At 44.4% G+C, this 24,110-nt stretch overlaps 1 protein-coding gene across 7 annotated transcripts in view; it reads right to left on the reverse strand.

Annotated features, from left to right (window-relative positions):
* GAS6 (growth arrest specific 6) overlaps window positions 1-11,383 on the reverse strand; it is a 70,581-nt gene extending 59,198 nt beyond the window's left edge. The window contains exons 1-3 of one of the 7 annotated variants that reach the window (XM_088454140.1): window positions 11,144-11,383; window positions 10,641-10,799; window positions 9,170-9,333 (exon numbers count right to left, since the gene is read on the reverse strand). In XM_088454140.1, the coding sequence (XP_088310266.1) occupies window positions 9,170-9,333; window positions 10,641-10,710 (234 nt within the window). In that variant the 5' untranslated portion in view covers window positions 10,711-10,799; window positions 11,144-11,383. Of the gene's footprint in view, window positions 1-9,169; window positions 9,337-10,640; window positions 10,800-10,922; window positions 10,947-11,129 lie in introns of those variants that run through there. The other 6 variants (XM_088454138.1, XM_088454137.1, XM_088454136.1 and 3 more) reach the window with 6 other exon arrangements.
* Between the last annotated feature and the right edge of the window lie 12,727 nt (window positions 11,384-24,110).

Below are 24,110 nucleotides of genomic sequence, written 5' to 3' on the forward strand. Positions count from 1 at the left end.
GATAAGCAATAAAATGCATGTTTTTAAATTTTAGATGGTATGGAACCAAGTAACGCTCGTATAAGAAATGCTATTATCGCTTATTTATATGGCGCCACAAAAATGTCCATGACGCTGTACAGGTAAATTACTGTAGTCCACACAAACAACAAATATATTCAAAAGACACAGTACGGAGAAAACCATTAAGCCCTCTATACAGCTAAATGACAGGAAGTAACAATAGCAGTCAGTCAATCAATATTATTATGAAGACAATAGTGGTGATGATGATGATATACTGAAAACAAGTTTTACAGATTTACATTTTTTATTTTTTTATTAAAACAAAATTTGGTTACAGGCAATAGTTGTAATTTTGTTCTGGGCTATGGTAGAGATGTTGTAGAGGAGAACAGATTCAATAGAAAGCTCCATTGACACTTGCATTTGTTTAAAGTAGGGATGTGCAGGCTCGGATAGGTTCGAGTTTGCATGCAGAGTCGGATTTTTCCCTCCAAAAATCGGGTCTCAGAAAGAGGCAAAACGTCATCTTCCATGGACAAAAGTCCATGGAAGATGAAGTTTGTCCATGAAAGAAGACGTTTTGCCTCTTTCTGAGAACCAATTTTTGGAAGGAAAAATCCAAACTCGCCGTGCAAACTCGAACTTATGAGAACCTGCACATCCCTAGTTTAAAGCAATGAACAAGCAACAAAGAATGAGCAGATGAACTCTCATTCTAAATAAAGGCACCATTTATGCATTGTAACCAGAATTCTAGAATCAGAAAAGCTTGGCTGAATGGTTACACAACCCTGTGACACATGCTATTGGCTTGAATATAAGAATGCTAAGGTTTTGTGCGACATACTGATCAGAATAAACATTTGGGGGCCCATATATCAAGCAGTTTTATCATATGCAATGAATTTGAAAACTCGTTGCATATAATAAATGGTGCTCAAGCCAAACAGTTCCTAACTGTCATTTTTCAAACAAATGACAGTTAGGAGTTAATTGGCTGTAGCTCTATCATACGCAACGAGTTTTAAAACTCACTGGGTATGATAAAACTTGTTGATAAATGAGCTCCTTACATTGGCATAGATATGCAAAATAATGTAAGATGTATGACAACAGTTTTTCAAATAAAAATAATTTTGTAAAGATTTTTCTCAAAATGCCCAAAATGTTGAATGGCTGTAAAACCTTCAGTAAATATCTACAAGTGAAGAGGTTTGGGTGGTTTTCTTTGCACATCATTATCGTATATTTCACACACAATCAGCAACTTAGTGCCTATTTGCTGACTTCTTGTTATTCACAGTGTATGGTGCCAACATATTCTGCAGCGGTTTACAATTGTGTGTATCAGTCCCGTGTAGCTTATACTCTAGCTTTATGTCCATGTTTGTATACATGTGATATGGATGTTAGAGCCAGTTTACTCAACATCGAATTAGCCTAACAATAAAGGTGCATACACACGTAACGATTTTTTGAACGATTTGTCGTTAATGATGTCGTTATCGTTAAAAAAATTGTTCAGTTTCTGAGTTATAACGATGAACGATAATCGTTCAAGCGCGCTCCCGTTTGTAGTTTATCATCCATTTCAGACTGTCCAACATAACGATTTTCATTAAGGGAAGGAACATTTTTCGTTCATCGTTGTAAAAATCGTTCATTACACTTCAAAAAATCGTTCACTTTTTCAAGGGAAAATCTGACAGATAATCTAACAGAAAATCGTTGGTTACAAAATCGTTACATATGTATGCACCTTTATTCTTTGGTTATGGAACTAAGGGGCTGATTCAGACCCGCTCGCGAGCGCAGGACGCTCGCAAGCAGGCCGATGTTGCCCGAATGCGCATGACGGAGGGAGCTCCGTCGTGCGCATGCGCGAGACCCGGCGAGCGACGAGGAAGCAGTCGCTCGGGGTCTCGCACCATAGGGGGCATGCTGTCGATGGTGAGTGACAGCACGCCCCCTTTGGTGGGCGTGCCGGGGGCGTGGCTGCCAGACGGAGGCGTTCCCATGGGAACGCCTACCGTCTGGGTCCAGCCCCACTGACATCACTAGTGATTTCAGTGGGAGTGATTTTGGCTCTGATAGAGCCAAAATCACTCCAGGGCTTGCGGCAGCGAGATCCTACCGCAGGGTCTCGTCGCAAGCCCGATGGTCGCGATGGTCTTGACCATCGCGACCATCATCATGGACGCTCGCTATAGCTGTGCGTGGTAACCCACAGCTATGCGAGCGTCCAAGAGGCCGCTCCATTTTTAGGTAGGGGGGCACTGATTCAGAGCGAGCGCTCTGGTCAGAGCGTCCGGCTCTGAATCAGGCCCTAAGTTGTAGCACTCACAGGAATCCCATGTAAAACATACAAACACCTTGCAGATTGTACCATAGGTCTGAAGAATAAAATGTGCCACACTAAACATACTGCTCATAGCACTATGTATTGCTATCAAAGTTCAAACCTGTATCACAGCATAATAATATACACAGCTTATACTTGGCAGTAAAAAATAACCCTGTGCTAAAATGAACAGTGGTGTAATTTGTCTTCTGATAGAAGCGGCTGGCTATACACTTAAACAATTGTTGTCTCCAAGTTAATTATTACTACCGATAATCAAATTGGAAAAATGTAGTCATGTATTGTGCACAATCTTGGCAGAGTGCAACCCCGTTAAGGGTAATGTCAACTTAAATTTCACATTTAAACATAGTACAAAGAGCTTGTGTACAGCAATTGTCCTAAACGATGGCTGTGAAGAAAGTCAGGATTGTAATGGTTTTGTGTTCCTCCAGCACTCACATAAGCTGCCTTTTGTCAGATTTCTTTTACAATGGATGCAAATGAATTAGAAGTGGTAGCTAGAGCTTGGACAGCAGCTATCCCGACTGACAGCACAGATCTTTTCTCGCCTTCTATTTAATTTGCCCAACTTTGGATAATATAATTGAAAGCTGTTGAGCCGCAGTGAAAACATCTGTGGGACCTAAACTGAACGGTTACAGTAGTATCAATATCTCAAAGGCCCAATTAGTGCCCTGAGCATGTAACAGCCAATAACGTAGCTGTCCAAGACCAATAAGTGAATGACAGGCCCTGTATATAAGCCATGACTGATACATTGTTTGTGAACAGAACTGAGTAGTGTGCAAGGATCAGCTTAGAAATTTGGAAGAAAAACTACATTCTGTGCAGCTGTTAATAAGCAAGGCATAGTCTATCAGAAAATAACTGGAAAAATGGTCCAACATATGATTACACTGTAATTCCTGGAGCAAAATCCCTTAATATAATTACTCACTGCAATGCAAGTGATTGCCAGACCAGCTACTGCATTACATTCTAAATAAGTTGTGTTTTAGACCTTGTGTAATGTAACTCATACAGTAGGTCAGCAGAAGCAGTATTGACAGCATTACTATGCAGAAAATAGTAATTATCCTAGGCACAACATTAATTACCTAGTGTAAATCAATAGCATTGTACAGACTCTGAAATCTACAGCGTACAGGAACAGCAGCACACGGCAGAACACAGCTCTGCTAGTAAATATGCAGGAATGTTCATTGTCACTCTAGATCTGGCACAGGTCAAGAATTGGCTATTGAAGAAATATTGCAAAAAGCAGTGTTTATTCAACAGTACTTAACAGTAAATAATCAGTAACAATACTGCACTGTAAAAAATCCCTATCTGTGAAAAACAAGGAAACAAGAACTTAAAGCGGTCACCATCATCATGTATTTTACTCTATGCAAACTGGTGTCCTACTGATGAAAACTAATAAATCCAAGATTATTGTAAGCATTTCTAATTGTAATAAGCAATCAGCAGAACAATTCTTAAAATGTATATTTTTGCACAATGGACAATTGAGTGCCATAAGGTGCCACCCAAGCATGACAACTCTAGCATTTGTACTACTAAAAGCCTGTACAACATTTATATATTCTGAATGCCACAGATGTTGATAAACATAATATAAAAAAACAAAACACAATAAATCTTCATGTCACATACATCGGAGTAATCACAAAACCACTGTGTGTGGTACCCTGCCCTGCCTATCAGAGTAGATCACAGCTTTGTGGCTGCAACGCCACTATACATCCGGTTAGAACGGGTTGGGTACGGGAATCCCGACGCCGGTATCCAGACTGAGTTAGGATACAGACACCTGCCAGTGAGTACCCTAACCCTCCCCGCAGCATAAACCTATCCCCTACAGCTTAACCCTCCCCCCACAGCCTAAGCATAACTCTCTCTGCAGCATAACCCCAACCCTCCCCCTAACTCCAATGCTTACCATCAGGAATGCCGGCACCGGTATTTTAACTGGTGTCGGGATTCTGTGTGCCGGCATCCCAACTGCCGAGATATCACCTATATCCCGGTTAGAACAACAGTTATCACCATCACCATGCATATGCACGAGCCCTGTCCTAGATCGATGGATCTTTACCCATGAATAGTCCGCATTTATGTATACATGCCAACAGTAAACTCATGCTAAGTTGCGAATGCACCGTTGCCACCCAGTTAAACCCAGTAAGTCGCAAGTGGTGACTTCCCTGTTACTCTGAATGGCATGTAGAGCCGCATAGATGCATGTGTACACCTTAGTCACACTAGGACCCATGCGCAGCACAGAAAATCACATATATGCCCACTTTGCATGCAACTCTGCATCAGGCCCACACTAAACAAACCTCAAGAGAGATCCGTAGACCACTATGAGGAACACAATGTCATTGTCACAACTCAAAGCACTGACTTCAACAAACACAGGACAGACCAAAAATACATCAAGCTCTGGCAAGTGCCTGTTTGAAGCCAATATGTAACTACTGACTGAATGAAATACTGATAGTGATCTAAAGATCACACTTCTATGGCGAGTTCAAGCTGCAACTTACCTTCCATTGAGTGCTGCCCAGTATAATACCACAACCGCCAGTACCACCCTTACAAATTCAAATACCCAGTGAAAATGGATTATTATTTATTAAAGACATACATTTTTAGATAACATACTGTCATGAAGTGTCTGACTGGAAAAACAGGTATATATAAAGCAGGGATATAAAAGTAGGCCCGGACTCGAAAAGAGTAAAAAAAAAAATAAAGCTGATCATCGTCATCATCATAAGTTACAAATGTGATATCCTGGTGGCTTGTGGGGTGGAGTGGGTGACGGAGCTCCCGGAGCAATTCAATTCAGGTCACTGTTATATCGGAGAATGCTCATTCTCGCGCCTTAAACATGGTGTTTAGTTGCAAGACTGGGCATTCTCCAATCTACCTGCCTGGCGAGACGCTGTTTCCGCCGCGCTATCGTTTAATCAAAAAGAAAGTAAAAAGTGGGTAAACAATCACTACTGAAAGTTTGGAAAACAAAGACGTCAAATGCAGCCCAGCAGTAGGATCACTAATCAGATACACACTGTAATCTCAGACCAAAGAGGAAAAGGAAATCATCACGCAGAGTAAAGGTGGGCACACACCTGACAGATATATCTGCAGATGATGGTCGTTCATACACAATGAACGGCCATCATCTGCTTTTGCGTGTCCTGCCCCCCTCCTCGCGGCTGCGTGTGTGTACGTACACGGGCGGTCTGCTGACCGCCCGCACACACCTGCTGGTGGACAGATATGTCTGCAGACATATCGTGGGTACTCACTGGCTGACGTGCAGCAGATATATTGTATCTGTCAGTGTGTACCCAGCATTAGGTTCAGAGGAAACATTCTTATTTGGGCAACAGCTTTGCTCTAAAGCACCATTGTTTGCAAACCAAAATAGATTGAGATGTAAACAAACATTTCCACCCACCAGGTCCTTTTTTTTTTTTCTTTTAAAAACTATATAGACTTGTCACTTGATTACGTAATAAGCTAGAGGCATTGGTGCTTTTGCAACTCGTTCATAGTTGCACTGCATGCACAGAACGACTTGCATATTGTCACCCACATGCGTGAATTCAACTCTGCATCCGAACCCAACAAACTGAAATGGGTGAACAAAATACAAACAGTAAACTTTCTTCATTTTGAGAGTTTAATCAAAAGAACAACCCCAGCTGTGTCTTCCAGGGGGTGGTTAGGCAAACGCAGGCGCGTCTGACCATTTAAACGCAGTTTCATGGGCGTACATAAATTAGCCATTGCGATCTCCTTCACAACATGAGAGCTCTCTGTGCGTCAGGTGAGCTGCAGTGTTTGCGGCTGGTCAGAATTGACTTGCATGCTGCGCGACAACTTGATGTGTGTCGATGGTACGTTATTGCAGGTCGTTGGACGGGTATGAGAAGGCAGCAGTGGGCATCCCTATGCTTGGGTAAGCTTTGGAAACGTTAGCCTATTTTCACAGCTGTGATCCGGGGGAAATCGCAGATGCAATTGTATTAACAAACATCTCTGAATCAAGCCCATAGTCAACCGACAATTGGCATGCAGTTAGGTAGTGCCATCCCAGGAAAAATGCCAAAAGAGTGTTATGTAAAGACTACCTGTGAGCTGATAATTATGCCAGGCTTTGCATCCTTTGTTGAATAAAGCCAGCTCTGATGTTACTGTTCTTTCAAGAAGAAAAATGACAGTATGTTTCAGTTATCCCTTGGACAGCAGCTGAAAATCATTGTTATCCAAATTGGCTCAGATCAGGAAATGAGGACTCATAAACCAGCATCTGAGTGCTGCATCTGAGCAGGTTATAATCAATATGACTAAATAATATATAAAGTGCATATGCAATTTTAATTACCATCAGTGGATATCACAATAACTTGCAGCACATCCAGAGACTTAAAAAGAAAAAAAAAAAAAAAAAGCATTACTTTTGGCAAAGAAATTTTGTAGACAATGCCCTAAATAATGTCTTTGACAATATGTTTTATATAACAATATCCTAAAAACACAAATGTAGTGAATCTAAAAAGGCATCTACTCAGCTTTATAAATAACAGCAAATAACTTCCACAATTTTCACAATCTACGTGAGAATCGCTCTGAGTGGACAGAAACAGTTACTAAATTAGTTCTGAATTAGAGCAACATGAGCTGAATAACTTATAAATAATATGATTTCCTAACTGTGCAAATAGAAGATAAATAGCTTAATTTTATTTTCCCATGACAAATTGGCAAACAAAATTAATAAAATACAAACTAACTGTAGCAGTGTGTTTACAGAACATCCTTTGTCTCTATGCTGTAAACATTTAGATGTCTGATGTTGGCCTTGTCTCCTACACTTCAATCTTTCTTACACATAGACATGGTAGAGATGGCTGAACTCAAATACAGGAAGACCCACCTCCTCTCAAATAGTATGACGACATGCGTCCACTGCATGGAGCTACCTCTGAAACAGACTACAAAGGATAAAAACTAGGGCTACAGAAATGCCGGCTGCCCAGTGTTTCATTAGCTTCTATTTATTTTGGAAGTTTTTTTCGGCCTCCCATCCTAAATATACATAGATTAAAATAATTCCCATTTAGTTATTGGCAGAACACATGTATTTATTTTATGTATACACAGTGTAAATTAGATTTGTCCAGCTGACCACACCTAATCTTGTCTGGCCACCTTCATCAGCCAGTGACACCATGCTGACAGCAGTTACAAGCCACATTGAAAACACTATTGCTACTGTTAGGGGTCTATTTACTAAGCAGTGTTAGGAGTCAGAGTGAAAAGTGATAAGGTGCCACTTTGGCCAGAATAATTAACATTGCAATATAAAATAGAAAAACAAGCTAAATAGAAATCAATTTTATCAATCATGGAGCTAATTGCCTCATGGATGATATGAAAAGAACACACAGATAGAAATCAATAAATCTAATGGTGATGACCCCACTCTCCAACCTCTACCCTGGGAAGAGGCCACATCTGTGTCTTTAATGGAAAAGGTCAGAAGTAACCCAAGTGCAGACAGCCTCTGGCAATGTGCTCTGGTGGTGCCATTTTTTAATCATAGGAACAAAAGACAATTGTTTGAGTCCATGAAGCTGGTCAGTAAATTAAATAACAGTGAGTGGTAAGCACCAAGTCATACCAGTGACTGAACAATAACAGACAGTATAACGTAATATAAATGACCACATAATATAAAATACCACTAAAAGCATAATTAACTGATTTATAAGCATGACAGCTTATTTATTTAGCCTACATTGCCAATACATGTAATTCATTATAGAATGGAGTTACTGCTGTATGAAATACAACATAAAGTGCTCCAATGTATATTTAATATTCTGAATCCTTCAACATCTACCTACAGCCTAATCAGTCACCGCAACCACGTGTGTTCTCACCGAAACTGTTGGCATTTACTTATCAATATGTACAATGCTGTACTGTTATTATTATTATACTTTATTTATATGGCGCCACAAGGGGTCCGTAGCGCCTTACTACCAACATTTCAATTCTTACTCAAGGCAAAAAAACATAGGGCCTGATTCATCACGGATCACAACTGCAACAACATACGCAGATCGGTCGATGGTGAGTATTGTGCATGCGTATGCGATCACTCACGCAGAAATAAAGCTATCACAGAGTGTGTGTGACGGGAGGTCAGCGTTTGGTGGTCGGAAAACGCAGGCGTGCCTGGCCGTTTGAACGCCGTTGCATGGGTGTGCATAAATTAGCCACAGTGATGGCATACGCAGCTTGTGTACTCACTGCGTGCGACGAGGTTAGCAATTTCTGAGTAAGGTCAGAGCTGCTGTAAATGTGCGTGAGCGGGCTATGTGACTCGATGTTACCGATGTATACGCAGGATTGCACGGTATTACGGATGTGAGATAGCGGTAGTGGGAGTCTCTATGCTGGCTGTGAGACGGCTTTGAGATTGCAGTCATTAGCATATTTTCGCAGCAGACCTCCATGCGTTATCGCCTCTTCGATCGCAATAGCGATCCGCAGTGAATCAGGCCCATAATTTGCTACCACTACAGGACTGAAGCTTTAATGTTACAATGTAAGTGACAAGCTGCTGACCATTATGCTATTATTTATATTATTTGCCTTCTATTTGAAATCCATTGATGCGATACAAATAGTGTTTGTAATACAAATAACAACCAGTATACATTTACATTCTCCAGTCGTTTAACACATTCATTATAATGGAGCCATACTTACAGTTTCTGGATTATTCTCAAAGACTTCCCTAGCCTCTTCATTACTGCACTTTTCTTCTACACATTCCCGCTCTAAGTGTCCCTGCTTCGTCTCTTCAAAAATATTATACTCCCTCTTCTGTCTGTGGCGCAGAAACTGTGCAGCGTCCCTAGCTGGCAATAGGACTGCTGCAGTCAACAACAACAAAAGCATAATCAATATAATTAGACCCAAGAACACATTTCCAGTTATACACATTTTAAGAAAGGAATCACTTAAAAAAATTGCATGAGTGCTTTGTTTTTTCAAAATAAATCACTGACAGGCTGTAAGAAGAACCATGGCAATTACAATTTTTCTTTGGTTTGTTTCACCAGGCTGCTAGAAATTATTTAACAGTTTGCACAGGTTCCACAGTGCTATGTAACTACCATGGCAGCCACAGTTATATGGTTCAAGATGAGTGAACAGAGAGGCTTTGGAACACTCCTCTGAGCCATGTCTGCAATATAAAATCCTCTACCACATCTGCAGTCAGATTGTTTGTGTGTGTTTGTGACACTGGCAAACAGATTTGTCTGCCCACCAGAGAGATTTTGGAAAGGCAGTAACAATTTGTAAGATGACAGCTAGGAAAAATGAAACTGCTTAACATGGTACTTAACTTGCTGCTTAAAGAAAAAAAAGTGGGACTGTATTTTTCATTTTGTCAAAATGATCATCAATGATATGTAATTATGGTTTGTGTAAATTAAAGATATACATATTCCTCTGTATGTCCCAACCAAAGTAATGATGATGTAGCAGTCAAACGTGCGCATACTACACCACCAGTAGGAAAAGCTCGTAGTTTGGGGCTTCTGCGCTGAACTTTCTACAATGCAAATTATGGACAGACCTTAAATAATACATTTGGTGGGAATACAGATTTGCTATAGCCGTTTACTATATTTGTCATCCGCAAGGAATTAAAAGGTGGCTTAATATAATTTTTGTAAGTGTATCGTCAAAAAGGAAAAACATACTGCTCCCTTTCAATCTGTAGTTATTCGCTGCATGCAATAAAACCCCATTTATTCGTACATCGGATGTACCTCTGTTCCTGCACCACTTAACAAGTCACATGTTTGTGGGGCAACATATGAAGCAACTTAAATAGTATCAAGTCAATGACCTTTAAAAACCCCTAATTTGCAGTATTGCTTCAGAGGACATAACAGAGACTACTTTCTTGCTGTCTTTACTTGTTTCCTAAATGTGCTGAGAGGCTTCAGGGTGGGTGCAGCAATCATGGAGACTGCTGACACAGCAGCTTTCTCACCTTCCAAAACATTTACATGACAAGGAGGCGCATGCTTAGCACTAACCCTGAAGATAGCGGTGATGAAAGGTGTTTCTGGCAAATGCATATCCACCTAGGGGGTCACTACCAACCAATGCAAACCATGGGACTTATGCAACACATGTGCCCTCCAGTAGTTCCGATACTCACTGCCAGGCGAGGGCTCTGCAGCCAGTAGGATGAGCAGGAGCGCGGCTGTCAGGCTGGAAGCAATCGGCATGTTGGATGCAGGAACCCGGCAATACAAGTCTGTCCTTCCTCCTCAGACTGAGATCCGACACCAGAATAGCCCTCAGCAGCAGCTCCTGTCTGTGAAAGAAACGCATTAGCACTGCAGCCGCCACAGCGGGGAGTCAGCGGGTCATTCCCTCCCATTCCTCTGATAAAAGTTTGCATGCATCTACAGCAGACACACCTAGCTCTGTGCCTGACCTGTCTCCCAGCCCCAGCAGCAGCTCTGTACATTCCCAGGCGTGCATCTGGCAGCGATCAGGAGACAACTAGAAATACTACACACTGCATTGTAGATGCTATCTGAGTATCCTAACAAATCTGTCTGCACCCTCCATACATCTCATTGTGATGGAAAATGCAACTTTGCAAATGAGTATTTGTTATACTTGATAAGTGTAAACGTACCTCCTCCCACCCACCTGTATTGCGGTTTCTTATACAGACCCCGTATGTGTGGTATCTATATTGGCGTGGAGGCTGGTGCAGGTAACCGGCTTGAACAGAGCAGCAATATAATAATAATAATAGTCACTTTCAGACCCAGCAGCAGGCGAAGTGCAGACAGCGGAATAGGGATGATGTACTGAGTACGGGCTCCTCCCCTGCGTGTGGCGCTTTGTTTACAACACACAAGAAATGAGCCATAAAATGCTCTATAATATGGCACCGCCTGCTGACAATCTCTACACACCACTGGCTGACCTGGTTTCACAGTCACTGAGCCAGACAGCTGTGCTAGCAGCCAATACAACAGCATGCCATAATGCACAATTCTTTGTCATGTCACGAACAAGGGATAGACCTGTGCCCACTAGGCAGAAAGGGCACGCGTGGTTGTAGGGTTTTCTAAAAGCACACACAGAAAAAGCCTGGGCACTTCAGCAATTATTTCAAAGTTGCATTCAATCAAAAGTTTATATTGCATAGTTTAACGTTGCTGGATCAAAGAAGCAGAAACTAATGTGCTAATTCAGTCACTCCAGGTATACGACAGAATCCTCCCAAAAGCTGTTAGGCATTATACTCGTGAATATTAAAATCAGGTGTTCCAAGCATGTTCTTAAAGCCTTTAAAAATACAAGTTTACAGGAATACAACCTTTCCTTTATACATAAATAGGCTTGCCACCTACTAGCAGCAGGTATATAGGTAGCAAGCCAGTGTAAAACGGCGGATTTTGAAAGGGGGGTTTCCAAATCCTTGGTTAATGAACCAATGAAAACACATTCAAGGCCCACATACATCAGAGATTGATTGCAGCAATTGTGCAATTTGCAAGCGATCGTGTATAAAAATCTTTCCCTTTTTCAATCGATTGTGGCAATTCTGCAATCGATTGAAAAAGGGAAAGATTTTTTATACACAATCGATTGCAAATTGCACAATTGCTTCAATCAATTGTTGATGTATTGGGGCCTTCAGCCACAAAGATAGATAGATAGGAGCTCACACAGGATTTAGGACCACTACATTAAAATATAACACTCAGCCTATGACAGGGGAGGGAGGGACAACTAGAAAACATGAATGTAGCAGGCAAATACAGCCAGCATGATATATTAAAGACGCCCCTCCCCTCAGTAGTGCCCCGAGTAGTGGTCCCCTTATTCAGTGCCCCCCTATGTAGTGCACCCAGTAGTAGTCCCCCTATGCAATACCCCCAGTAGTGCCAGTGCCCCTTATGCAGTGCCCCATATACAGTGCCCCCAGTAGTGGTCCCTTTATACAGTGACCCACAGTAGTGGTCCCCCCCTATACAGTGCCCCCAGTAGTGGTCCCCCCCATACAGTGCCCCCAGTAGTGGCCCCCCTATGCAGTGCCCCTTATACAGTGCCCCCAGTAGTAGTCCCCCTATGCAGTGCCCCTTACATATATAGGACAAAACACAAAAAAACACTTACCTGAATTCCCAGGCCTGCCGCTGTCCGCTCCTCCGTCCTCCCGGTCCACTCTGCACCGTGGGAGAGACGTCATGACGTCTCTCCCATCACCCACTGCGGGAGCCGGAAGGTAGAGCTCATGAGTGAGCTCCAGCCCGGCTCCGGCAGTGGGCGCAGCAGCCAATGAGAATCTATCTGTCTGACTCTAATTGGCTGATAAATCAAACACACCATCACAGGGTAGTACGAGTGTACTACCCGGCGGCGGTGTGCTTGTTACAGTGTAGTGCGGACCGCACTCACTGCGGTAAGCACTACACTTACTGATCGGCAGGCAGGGGGGGTTTCTGGGTACTCAGAAACCCCCCCTACGTGCACGTATGCAAGCAGTGATGCAAGTAGAATAAAGGGGTCTATTTACTAAGCAGTGTTAGGAGACAGAGTGAAAAGTGATAAGAAAGTGATAAGGTGCCAGCCAATCAGCTCCCAACTGTCATTTTTCAAACACAGCCTGTGAGATGACAGTTGGGAGCTGATTGGCTGGCACCTTATCACTTTTCACTCTGTCTCCTAACACTGCTTAGTAAATAGACCCCCAAATCTCTTACAGGTACCCTGTATCAACAATTGGTAAAAAGAATCCCCTAGTGCAAAAGTAGGAGTGGTCACAAATCAGGGACATGGCCATGCGTCACAGGGCGTGTCCGTGCGTTAGAATTGCACAAGTACAGTACGTGTGCTTGGGTTTTGGAGTTGTAGAGAGAGCAGAGCAATGAGCTGCAACATAAAAGATGTCATCTGTGGAATTGCTTTTTCATATCTTTTGTGTTGCAGCCAATGGCATATCTATAATGGGCACAGGGTGTGCGGTGCACACAGGCCCCTGGGTCCAGGGGAGCGCACACCTTGCATCCATGGTTATACTTACCTCTCCACAGTCTCTGGAGTGCTGCTCTGCAGTGCCGGGATGGTGCAGCAGAGCAGCAAAAATCACAGATGCGCGGTAGAAATGTTCCGAGGAATAAGGTGCAGACAGGGCCGGCCCGACATATACGGAGGGTACTCGGCTGCGTAGAGCACCAGAATGAAGAGGGCGCCGCGAACACTGACAGACTCCTCCAAAATGATAGGAGATGATGCGCGCCTGCTGTCATTGATGTTAGCGCGACGTCAGTTGGTGTGTGTGCGGTGGGGGATGCGTGTTTGTGGCGTTTGCAGGGGCCCAGCGGGTGCGGGGTGCTTTTGGGCCAGCAGCGGGCAGCAGACGCAAGGCGGGGAGGGGATGTTGCAGCCGGTCAATAACAACAGCATCCCCAGCCAATCACTAAGGCTGACAGCATCTCCTTAACCAATTGCCGCCTGAGGCCTCTGCCTCCTAGTCATGTGACCGCTGTGATGTCACCGGGCTACCTTGCCTGTCTTCTCACAGATCGCTGGTCGGCCACCACTGCCATGAGGGAGGCGGGGCTGCCATTTATCCCAGAGCCTGCAGACTGCCCATGCCTCTCTCTCCCACGACTCCTCTGGGCTCCGTAGGGGAGGGCAGCATTGCTGCTACTATGAGGGGATCACGTCTGCTGTCACCGGGATGCCGCACACTACTCTGGCGCTGAGGAAGAAGTAAGTACAAGACCTGGGTGTGAGCGTGTCAGGTAGGGGAGGGAGAGGGAAGTGTTTGTGTGTGTTTCTATGTGGGGTGGGGGAACTGTGCAGCCACTGGGTGTAGGAGCATTGTGAATGTCATTTACAGGGACCCTTTCAGGGGATGCGGGGTGGAAAGTGCCCTATTAGGCCACAGGTCCTCTGGAGACGTACATACTGCACACACAATCACTGCACACATACATACTGCTCACACAATCACTGCACACGTACATACTGCTCACACAATCACTGCACACGTACATACTGCTCACACAATCACTGTACACGTACATACTGCACACACAATCACTGCACACGTACATACGGCACACACAATCACTGCACACGTACATACTGCACACACAATCACTGCACACGTACATACTGCACACACAATCACTGCACACGTACATACTGCTCACACAATCACTGCACACGTACATACTGCTCACACAATCACTGCACACGTACATACTGCTCACACAATCACTGCACACGTACATACTGCACACACAATCACTGCACACGTACATACTGCACACACAATCACTGCACACATACATATGGCACACACAATCACTGCACACGTACATACTGCTCACACAATCACTGCACACGTACATACTGCACACACAATCACTGCACACGTACATACTGCTCACACAATCACTGCACACATACATACTGCCAGGGCCGAACTGGCCATCGGGCACTTCTGGCAAATGCCAGAAGGGCCGATGGGCCGATTTTGGCTGAAGCGCTGAGCGCAGGCTTACCCGGCCGGCGCTGCAGTGTTCAGGGGATCCCGTTGTTTACATACGCCGCAGCTGCATCATAGCGTAATGACGTCATGACGTCATTGTGCTGGCGGCGGTCGTGTGAATTGGCCAGCTTTATCAAGCTCCCGAGAGCTGGCAACTTGCCGGGTAAGCGGGCGGCGTCATGACGCGGCGTCATGACGTCCTGGGTGGGTTTGATGCACGGCGGGGGCGGGGCATGCCTTCTGTGAGTGTAGGGGGCGGGGGCCGACTGGTGCACAGGTAGCGCGACACCCACGGCACCGGCGGTGATGTCATTACGCATCCCAGGCGCTCAGGGATAAAAAAGCGCTGCCTGGGCGGGAAGCCTGAGTGGACTGGACCTGGACGCCTTTTTGGGACTGCATGAGTTGCCAGCTCAGAGACGGATGCCATCTGAGACTGCAGCAGAGACCCCAGTGAATCGTGTGTGCAGTCACATTGTCAAAGTGAGTGTGCACAATTTTAATTCCCCTTGGTGTGGTGGGTGGGCTACTCTGTGCAAGCTAGCAGTGCCTGGCCACTCCCTCTCTTTCTCTCTCTCCCTTCTCCCTGGCAATTTTATTGACCGGGCCCCACACAATTTAGTTGCCCCGAGGCACCCACAAGTCTTAATCCGGCCCTGGTCCACGTCATTACTTAGTGATGTGGCTGGCTATGAGATGCGCAGTGGGGGCTGGGCCCGGAAGTAATCTGGGAGGAATGGCTGGACAGCATTTTGACAGCTTCTGTGAGCTGCCTGCAGGATTGCTCGGTGGCACCATGCTGAGGACCTGGTGGAGTCACTGGAGTGTCACGTGCGGCCGCGGTGATGTCAAGACGCAGCCGGCTGATGGATGAAAAGCGCGACGCGGGCAAGAAGCTGGCTGAATGGACTGGATGCCATCTTTGGACACCTCATGATCTGCTGACAGACGCCATCTGCAGATGCCAGGGTATTACTGTGAGTGGCATAATATGTTTTAAGGGCATTATTGTGTGTGTCATAATATATAAGGGGCATTGCTGTGTAGCATAATGTATAAGGGGCACTACTACTGCATGGCATAATGTATAAGGGGCACTACTACTGTGTGGCATAACGTGAATGGGCTCTGGGTGGCATAACGTGAATGGGCTCTACTGTGTGGTGTAATGTGAATAAGGGACACTACTGTGTGACGTAACGTGAAAAAGGGACACTGACCTAACGTGAATAAGGGACACTACTGTGCAGTGTAGTTTGACGAAGGTACACTACCATGTGGTGTAATGTGATGAAGGGACACTACTGTGTGACATTACCTGACTATGGGGCACTACTGTGTGATGTAACGTGATTGCTGACTCTCTGCTGCTTATCTTGAGCGTTATGATCACTAATGCAGTATATACTTGTTCTGTATTCTGTTGTACTGTAAGTCACTGGTTTCTTTTTCACTTATTTGTTTATGTACTTTGTAAGGTGCTGCAGAACACATATGGTTGCCATAGAAATAGAGCATGATAATAATGTGACTAAGAGGCACTACTGTGTGGCATAATTTGAATTGGGGGTACTATTATGTGGTTACGCGCCTTTCCAGCGAGAGCACAACTGGATTTTTGGGCGCGTGTCGCTCTCCCTGCTTCACCTGTAGATTGCGGCACATGCGTCCTTTTGTTAAAATGTGTAGTTACAGCTCTGCTTTGGTGTGCAGAGATGTGTCCTCTGCGTTCAGCTCCCCTGCCCTAAAAACTTCCTACAGTGAACACGATCTAATCCTGAACAACTGCTAAGCTAGGGATTGGTCATTTAGGAAAATGCCTTCCCTTTTCTCTGTGTGACCTACACCAGTAATGTCTGACTATGGCACATGTTTGAATCCCCTGAATGTTAAACTCTGTTGTAGGTATTACATTTTTAATACAGAGAATGATGTGTACTTGTATGTTGTTCTAATATCAATTATATATGTAAGAGAATAGACTATGAAGTTGGAGGAGTCGGGAATAGTAAGGGGAGGTGTCTATGCCAGGAGCCAGATGCTGATGTGAGGTGGGCCTGTGTGCTCTTTAAATGCCTATTTTTAGTCCCAGTCCGGCCCTGCATACTGCTCACACAATCACTGCACACATACATACGGCACACACAACCACTGCACACATACTGCTATCTACACTTGCCCTCTCTCTACACCCAGTGCTGACGCAACTGCCCCCTCCCTACGGCCAGCTCTGCCTACCCTTATTCCCCTCTAACCCAAAGTCTACTCCAACTTATTCCTGCCTTTACCCCCCGCTTTACCCCAACTGCTGCTTGACCTTAACCCCCATTACCCCAGCTGCTACCTGCCCCCAGCACTGTCTCAACTGATGCCAGCCCTCCCACCTATATGTGACGGGACCCAGAAACAGTGTAGTGGGCCCCCTATTTGTTAGAGTGAGGGGTCCCTGGGACCCACAATTTTTTAACTCAGAGCAATCACTGGGGGTGACATAGTGCTTTGTGGGAGAGAGTAAATTTTCGGCAGGGTATACTGACACCCATGCTAGCTTTTACCAGCCTGGAGAGCTGTAAGATATACAGGAAGCTGGCACAGCAGTAGAGTGCAGGCTGACAGTTCATATCAAAAGCCGAGTTGTGCTGTCAAACTGGAGTACTCTGTCCCAATAGAATGTGGTTTCATGTGAACCTTGGGCCTGATTCAGACCCACTCGCGAGCGGCTGTCCGCTCGCAAGAGGGTCGATGGTCTGCTTTGAGCGTGTGCACGACGGAGGGAGCTCCGTCGTGCGCATGCGCCAGACGCGACGAGCGAAGGACAGTGGGAGTGATTTTGGCTCTGATAGAGCCAAAATCACTCCGGGCCTTGCGGTTGAAAAACTCAACCGCAGGCTCCGGCTCGCAGTGGTAATGGTCACGACCATCGCGGCCATCAAACTGCACGCTCGTATAGGCTGTGGGTGGTGACCCACAGCTATACGAGCGTCCAGGAGGACGCTCCATAATTATGGAGGGCGGCCCTCATTCAGAGCGTGCGCTCTGCTCAGAGCGTACGGCTCTGAATGAGGGCCCTTGTCCCTAATGCCTTCACTGCACTCCTGGGCTTTTGTAATCTATACGTCTCGTTCCCATAAGAAACCTGTGTGTGTATATACATATTAGACAGAGTAATTATTTATACATTTGTGTAGATATGAAGTTGCATAGTTATATACGTATGTGAACATGGTTTAGGTATGTGTATGGCTTTTCACACTAGACCACGCCCCCCTTAATCTTTTTCATTTTGCGTGCCTTTGGCGTGCACAATAGGACCCCTAGGGGCGCCCAAAAAAATATTCGCTTACCAAACAAATTGGGCTGAGGCCGGCCCTGGGTGCAGACGCTATTTTCTGGCACCAAGCCAGAATCTACTGCAATGCCAGAGAAAAAGGGGCCTACACTAAGGGCCTGATTCAGAGCCGGTCGCTATTTGTGCTCGCTCGTCCAGAAAATAGGGGTGGCTATTCAAATGAACCGTTCGCTGTTTGCGGTCTGTTCACGCCTCTAGGTCTGAACGAGCGAACAAAACTTGCGGTCCTTTTTTGGGAAACTACACCCCCTGGCCGCTCGCATCCTACGTCATGTCCGCTATTTATTAGATTAATCGAGTACATCGACCAGCGTATGAACTGCTCGCTATTCTTGTGGTTGGTTTTTGCTACCACAATTTTGCAAGCAGTTCTTGCTAAAAAAAAACCCAGTGACGTGGTCAATGACGCTGCTGTTTTAATTATGCACACCCATAAAACGCCCGTTTTGACCTTTAAGCACTCCTGCGATCGGATCTCCACTCCCCGTTTTCAAGCACCTTCCCCTGTTACCACCCACATACGCCTCATCCTGTCACTCAAATTATCAGGCATTCGCTATTTTGCGAGCACATGAATTTCGGCCGCACTGACTGGTTCGCGCATGCGTATAACGATCCGTATGCATGCGCAGTTGGGCAAACATCGCTCGAAGCGAACGAGCAGCCACTTGCGTCCGGCTCTGAATCAGGCCCTAAGTCTGCACACGGGCCCTCTCCTCTCTTAAAACACCACTGGTTGCAGTTCTTTGGACTCTCTCTCTGCAATTCTAACACCCCAGCACATGTACTATGTGCAATTTTAATATATTTGGCACAGCCTCTCACAGCAGGTATACTATGCAATTCAATTCTGAAAGTCTGAGACTAGTGACTTGATTTTCATTATTGGAACTTACTTACATACAAAGGCAAGCATAAGGCATCTTAAAAGCTGACTACAGTTAATCTGAAGCCAGCAGTCGGTTCTAGTCCAAGTAGAGCCCAGGGTGAAAAGTCCCTTTGGCGCCCCCCCTTAAAAAAATAAAAAATTATACTGTTTTTTTTGTGTGGACTAAATAAAATTACACCATACCTATATGGTGGTTTCTCTGCAACAGGGAGACTCTGAAGAAAATAATCCTCCCTGGCCAGACAGCATCTTCAGTCGGTATTCACTATTCATGTAAGAGATCACATGGTCCGGAAGATTCCTGTTTGTGTAAGAATATAACCAATGTCATCATCATACAACAGAGGTTTAACCAGACTCGTGTCCTCAGTGTCATCTCCTGCCCCATGTCTCCTCCAGATCCTTGCCCCTGTGTCTCTCCAGCCTCCTGCCACATGTCTTCCAGCCTTCTGCCCCATGTCACTCTAGCCTCCTGTCTTTCCAGCCTCCTGCCCCATCACTTCAGCCTCCTGCTACATGTCTCCCAAGTCTCTTGTGTCACCTCAAGAGCCAACCCCCTCCGCAGCCTTCTCCAACTTACCTTCTTCGCCTGCCTGCTACACGCTCCTCTTCCTCAGTTGGCAGCCTTCCCCTGAAAGCCAAGCAGGGGTACCACTAGAAGTGTATGGCTGGCGGCTCAGCTCCTCTTCACACTAGAGCTTGGAGTGTAATGTGATATTGTGTTGCCAGCATTGTGCTCCCGGCAGCCCTGGCTGCAGCAAAGGAAAAATAGAGGAGCTGTCATGCCACCGAGCAAGTCACAGTGCTCGGCCGCGTGCAGCTAAAGGAGACGTTGCGATGGTAAGGTGATTGCGCGGTACGGTGTACCGGATACTAATTTCTTGATGGTACACCATACCAGCCCATACCACCTTGCTTTCACTACTGGTAGCAAGCTATCTGAATTATCACCGTAGCAGAAAGAGACAGTGAAAAGAAATCTTCATTTGTCTGCAGTACTCCCAGCACCACAAATGGCATATATTGTCAACATTCATCATGTCGACCTGGGCATAAAGTCAACATGAAGTATGTTGATATGCTGACAATGTTGACATATACCAGGTTGGCACTGATGTAATTCAACATGATTAGAATGTCGACAAAATGTCCTTGGTTATCTAGCGGTGACTTACCTGGTACGTTGGGTCCAGTGGCTCCAGCGATGTCTTCCGGTTTCGGAGGTCATTTGATGAAGGCTTCTGGCAGATTCAGCGGCAGTGAGTACTGTATGCCTAACCCCTAACCCACACCCTTGTGCCTAATTATAACCTCCCCTCCTGCACCCTAACCCTCCGCTGCCGATCCGTGCAGAATGTTGACATTCACATGTCAACATTGTGTATATATCAACATTCTGCACAGACCGACATGTTCAATGTCAACATTTTAACATCATAACTTGACATTGTTATACTAACATACTGACTATTTTCTTTCTGCGGCCAACGGGTTGTGCGTCCTACAGTGCTGTGTGATCAGCAGTTATCAGCTGCTCGGCAGACACTGGGGGAGGATACAGAGATGCAGAGGGGCCGGGAGGTCTCACTGCCATTGGTGGCTGCTGGAAGATTATCTTATTATCTTCCGGTAGCCACCCAGTGGGCGACTCTGACTGGTCACATTGTTTGCAACCATGTCAGGGAACGCACAGCTTGGCACGGTCGCAAAAGGTGTGATCGCGAAGTTGTATTCTTTTACTCCATTTACACAGCGACAGTTGATTCAACATGCTACTTTAGGTAGACCTAGAATGAGGACAGGTAATAATTATTACGTCATTCATTTGATTGTTGTACATACGTTATGAAACTAATTATATTTAAATGTCTTACTTGGTTTCACAAAAATAAATTAAGTAGATACCCTACAGTCAAGATCACAAATCAGACCCACCTATGCTGAATGTAAAATGTCATTCTTTCTAAAATAAAATAGTTAGATTTTTTTGCAGGTGGTGTAATATAGCATACAGCAGGAGAAGAAGAAGGAAGTGTGCTAAATGAGGAAATGAATGTGACTGAAGGAAGGAACTGATTTTTTTTTTCAATTGACTAAAAACATTTTTTTTATGCGAGATCAGCTAATAAAATAATAATATTGTATTAGTGGAAAACAAAAACTTCAACTAACCACACGTTCTGGTGCCTCCTACGGATTGTAATTATATATCATATCAGAGGTAATTTGCATTAGTAGTTACTGTTTTTTCACACATTTTTTACTTTAGTAACTATGTATTTCAACACTCATTAGCTACCTTCACACACCTGATACTTTATAACACTTCACGATCACCCTTTTTTATTCGTGTGATACCCTGGGGGGGTCTTTGGCTGGGCGTTTTTTTTGAGTGCCCTGCGCTCCAGATGTGAATCCCAGAGTGTTAGGGACCTGCTCGACGAGGTGACCTTGTCGTTGGTGGGCAGGCCCATATCATTGGCCAACGATATGCTAACTACCTCTGATATTACATAATTACAATGTACAATTAAATTGGAACAGTAATGATCGGCCTGCAATATATTGGGCGTACCACTCGTTGTTTGAAGGATAGATGGTCAGAGCATTTGAAGAATATAAAGAAGGGTTTTGATAACTATTCTCTATCATCTCACTTCAAAGAACAACATCACAATTCCATCAATGGTGTAAAAAAATTATTGGAATTAAACAAGTGGGAAGTCATTGGAGAAAAAAAGATTATGAAATCTGTCTTGCCCAAACAGAAATGAAATATATCTTTGATTTGAAGACCTTCAAACCGAATGGTCTCAACATAGATTTTGAGCTGAAGTGGTTTCTATAAGGAGTTTTTAGCAATTCTTTTTTAATACTGCCATGTTTTTATTTCTAATGTATTGTAATTAATTTTATGGAATTTATGCTTTTATTTCTGTGAAGCTATTCCTTCTCTATTTATATGTTTTTAATATGATATTCTTAGTATTTATGTAGATGAAGCCACTTTTATCTATGTCTCCTCCCTTCTATTGGCACTTTTTTTCCAGATAGACTGGGATTCCTCTTTAAAGATGGCGTTAGAGGCATCTTCTTAATTGGCAGTGATTATCAATACATTTTCCTCTAATCCTCCGGCTGTCATTTCTAATGATTAGGACAGTTTTATCCCTTTAAAGGTCTTGTACATTCAATAAGTGCCAATATTAAGTTGGGAGTCTAAATAGTTACATGTGGTTTTCCCCGTCCGGCACTGGAAGTGAGCTGTGCGTGTCACCGCCAGACCGGAAGTGACGCAAATTTGCGTTCCACCACTATGGAAAAAGTTAGGAAGTTACAGCCGCATTAGTTGATTTCATCTGTGTCCGGTACTGGAAGTGACGTTTGCGTGTCCCCACCGGACCGGAAGTAATATTAAAATTGCGTTCCATCATCGCTTGGAAAGCTATTCAAGTTTTCTCTATGTTTTCTAACTTAAACTTTGGTTTTGTTCATATTAGAACCAATATTTTAAGTCAATACATATCATTATTAATTCACATTTTTGCTTGTATATGCCGATCTAGCACCATCAGAAACCTGTTGGGGATCAGCCAATAGGGAATCAAGGGAGGGTATAAAAAGGACCATTGTTCACCAGTTTATTACACCTTGAAAAGACTCAATTTAAAGTTGAAAAGCGTTGGTGGTTTTATCACAAGGCTTGGATCCGAGAAGTGGGGACTACTTAGAGACACCACAGGTTGCTGAAGTTCCACGGACTCCTGTTTCCAGGAAGTGTTATCTAAGTGATTTTAGGTGTATTCTTTTTACACCCACATCTTATGGTACGCCTTGAATTTTATCATTGTTATGGTGGATTTATTTTTATCCTAAAGTTGTTTACATTTATTCAAATTATGAAATGATAATGCACTATTGGTGGTCCTTTTCTCTCTGTTTTTTACATGAATTTACATGAAATGGGAGTGTGAAGAACTTTTGGCAAATAATTAGTTTTTGGAATTTGAAGAAAACCTCACCCGCCTTTTTAAAGTGGAACTAATCATATATTTTGGAGAAATCTTACTAATTAAGTTTTTTTTGTGCCACTCTGGACGTTCCCCTGTAGTGCGAATACTTCTTCCTGGACATTTCATATCAGTGATAATATTGACTATCCTAGACTGTGTTTTTATCATTGAAGTGTGATACTTTATCTGTATGTCTCTGTGCGCTTAGGTGACTATTCTATTTCACTTTAGAGGTAACCTTGACATTGGTGGGCAGACCCGTATCTCAGCATTATAGTACCTTTCATTACAATTAGGGTGTAGAGTCTAGAGCCACTCCCCAAACACATTGTGATGGATAAGGCACTGGGTAGTTCTTGAACATGGCAATTGCCACTTATTACTGGGATTGATACTGGGCACATCTTGCTTGTTATAACACTGGAAACTTCTAGCTGGGAATGTCACTTATTGTTGACACAACTAGTATTGGCTGGATATGATACATATTTGCCAACCCTCCCTGATTGTCAGGATAACTCCCTGAAATGGTATGTAGTCAGGAAGCCAGCGGTTGAATTCCCGACTGTCAAATCCCGGCATGGGACTAATGATGGGTGTCGAAATCCCGATCCCTATCATTATCCACCAGCCGAAATCTCGACGCCCGGCATACCAAACGAAGGTAAGCCGGGCATCGGGACCCTTTTAGCCGCGGTAGGGGTGGTTAGGTTTAGGGACTCCCTGGGAGGACTTAGGGCTAGGCAACCCCCCTTGGAGGGTTAGGCTAGGGGAAGGGGGGTTAGGGTTAGGCACCCCTGAGGTAGGTTAGGTTTAGGGTGCGGGGAGGGGGGGTTAGTCTTAGGCAC

This window comes from Taudactylus pleione, unplaced genomic scaffold, assembly GCF_031769625.1.
Source record: "Taudactylus pleione unplaced genomic scaffold, aTauple2 ptg000609l, whole genome shotgun sequence".
NCBI classification, from domain to species: Eukaryota; Metazoa; Chordata; class Amphibia; order Anura; family Myobatrachidae; genus Taudactylus; species Taudactylus pleione.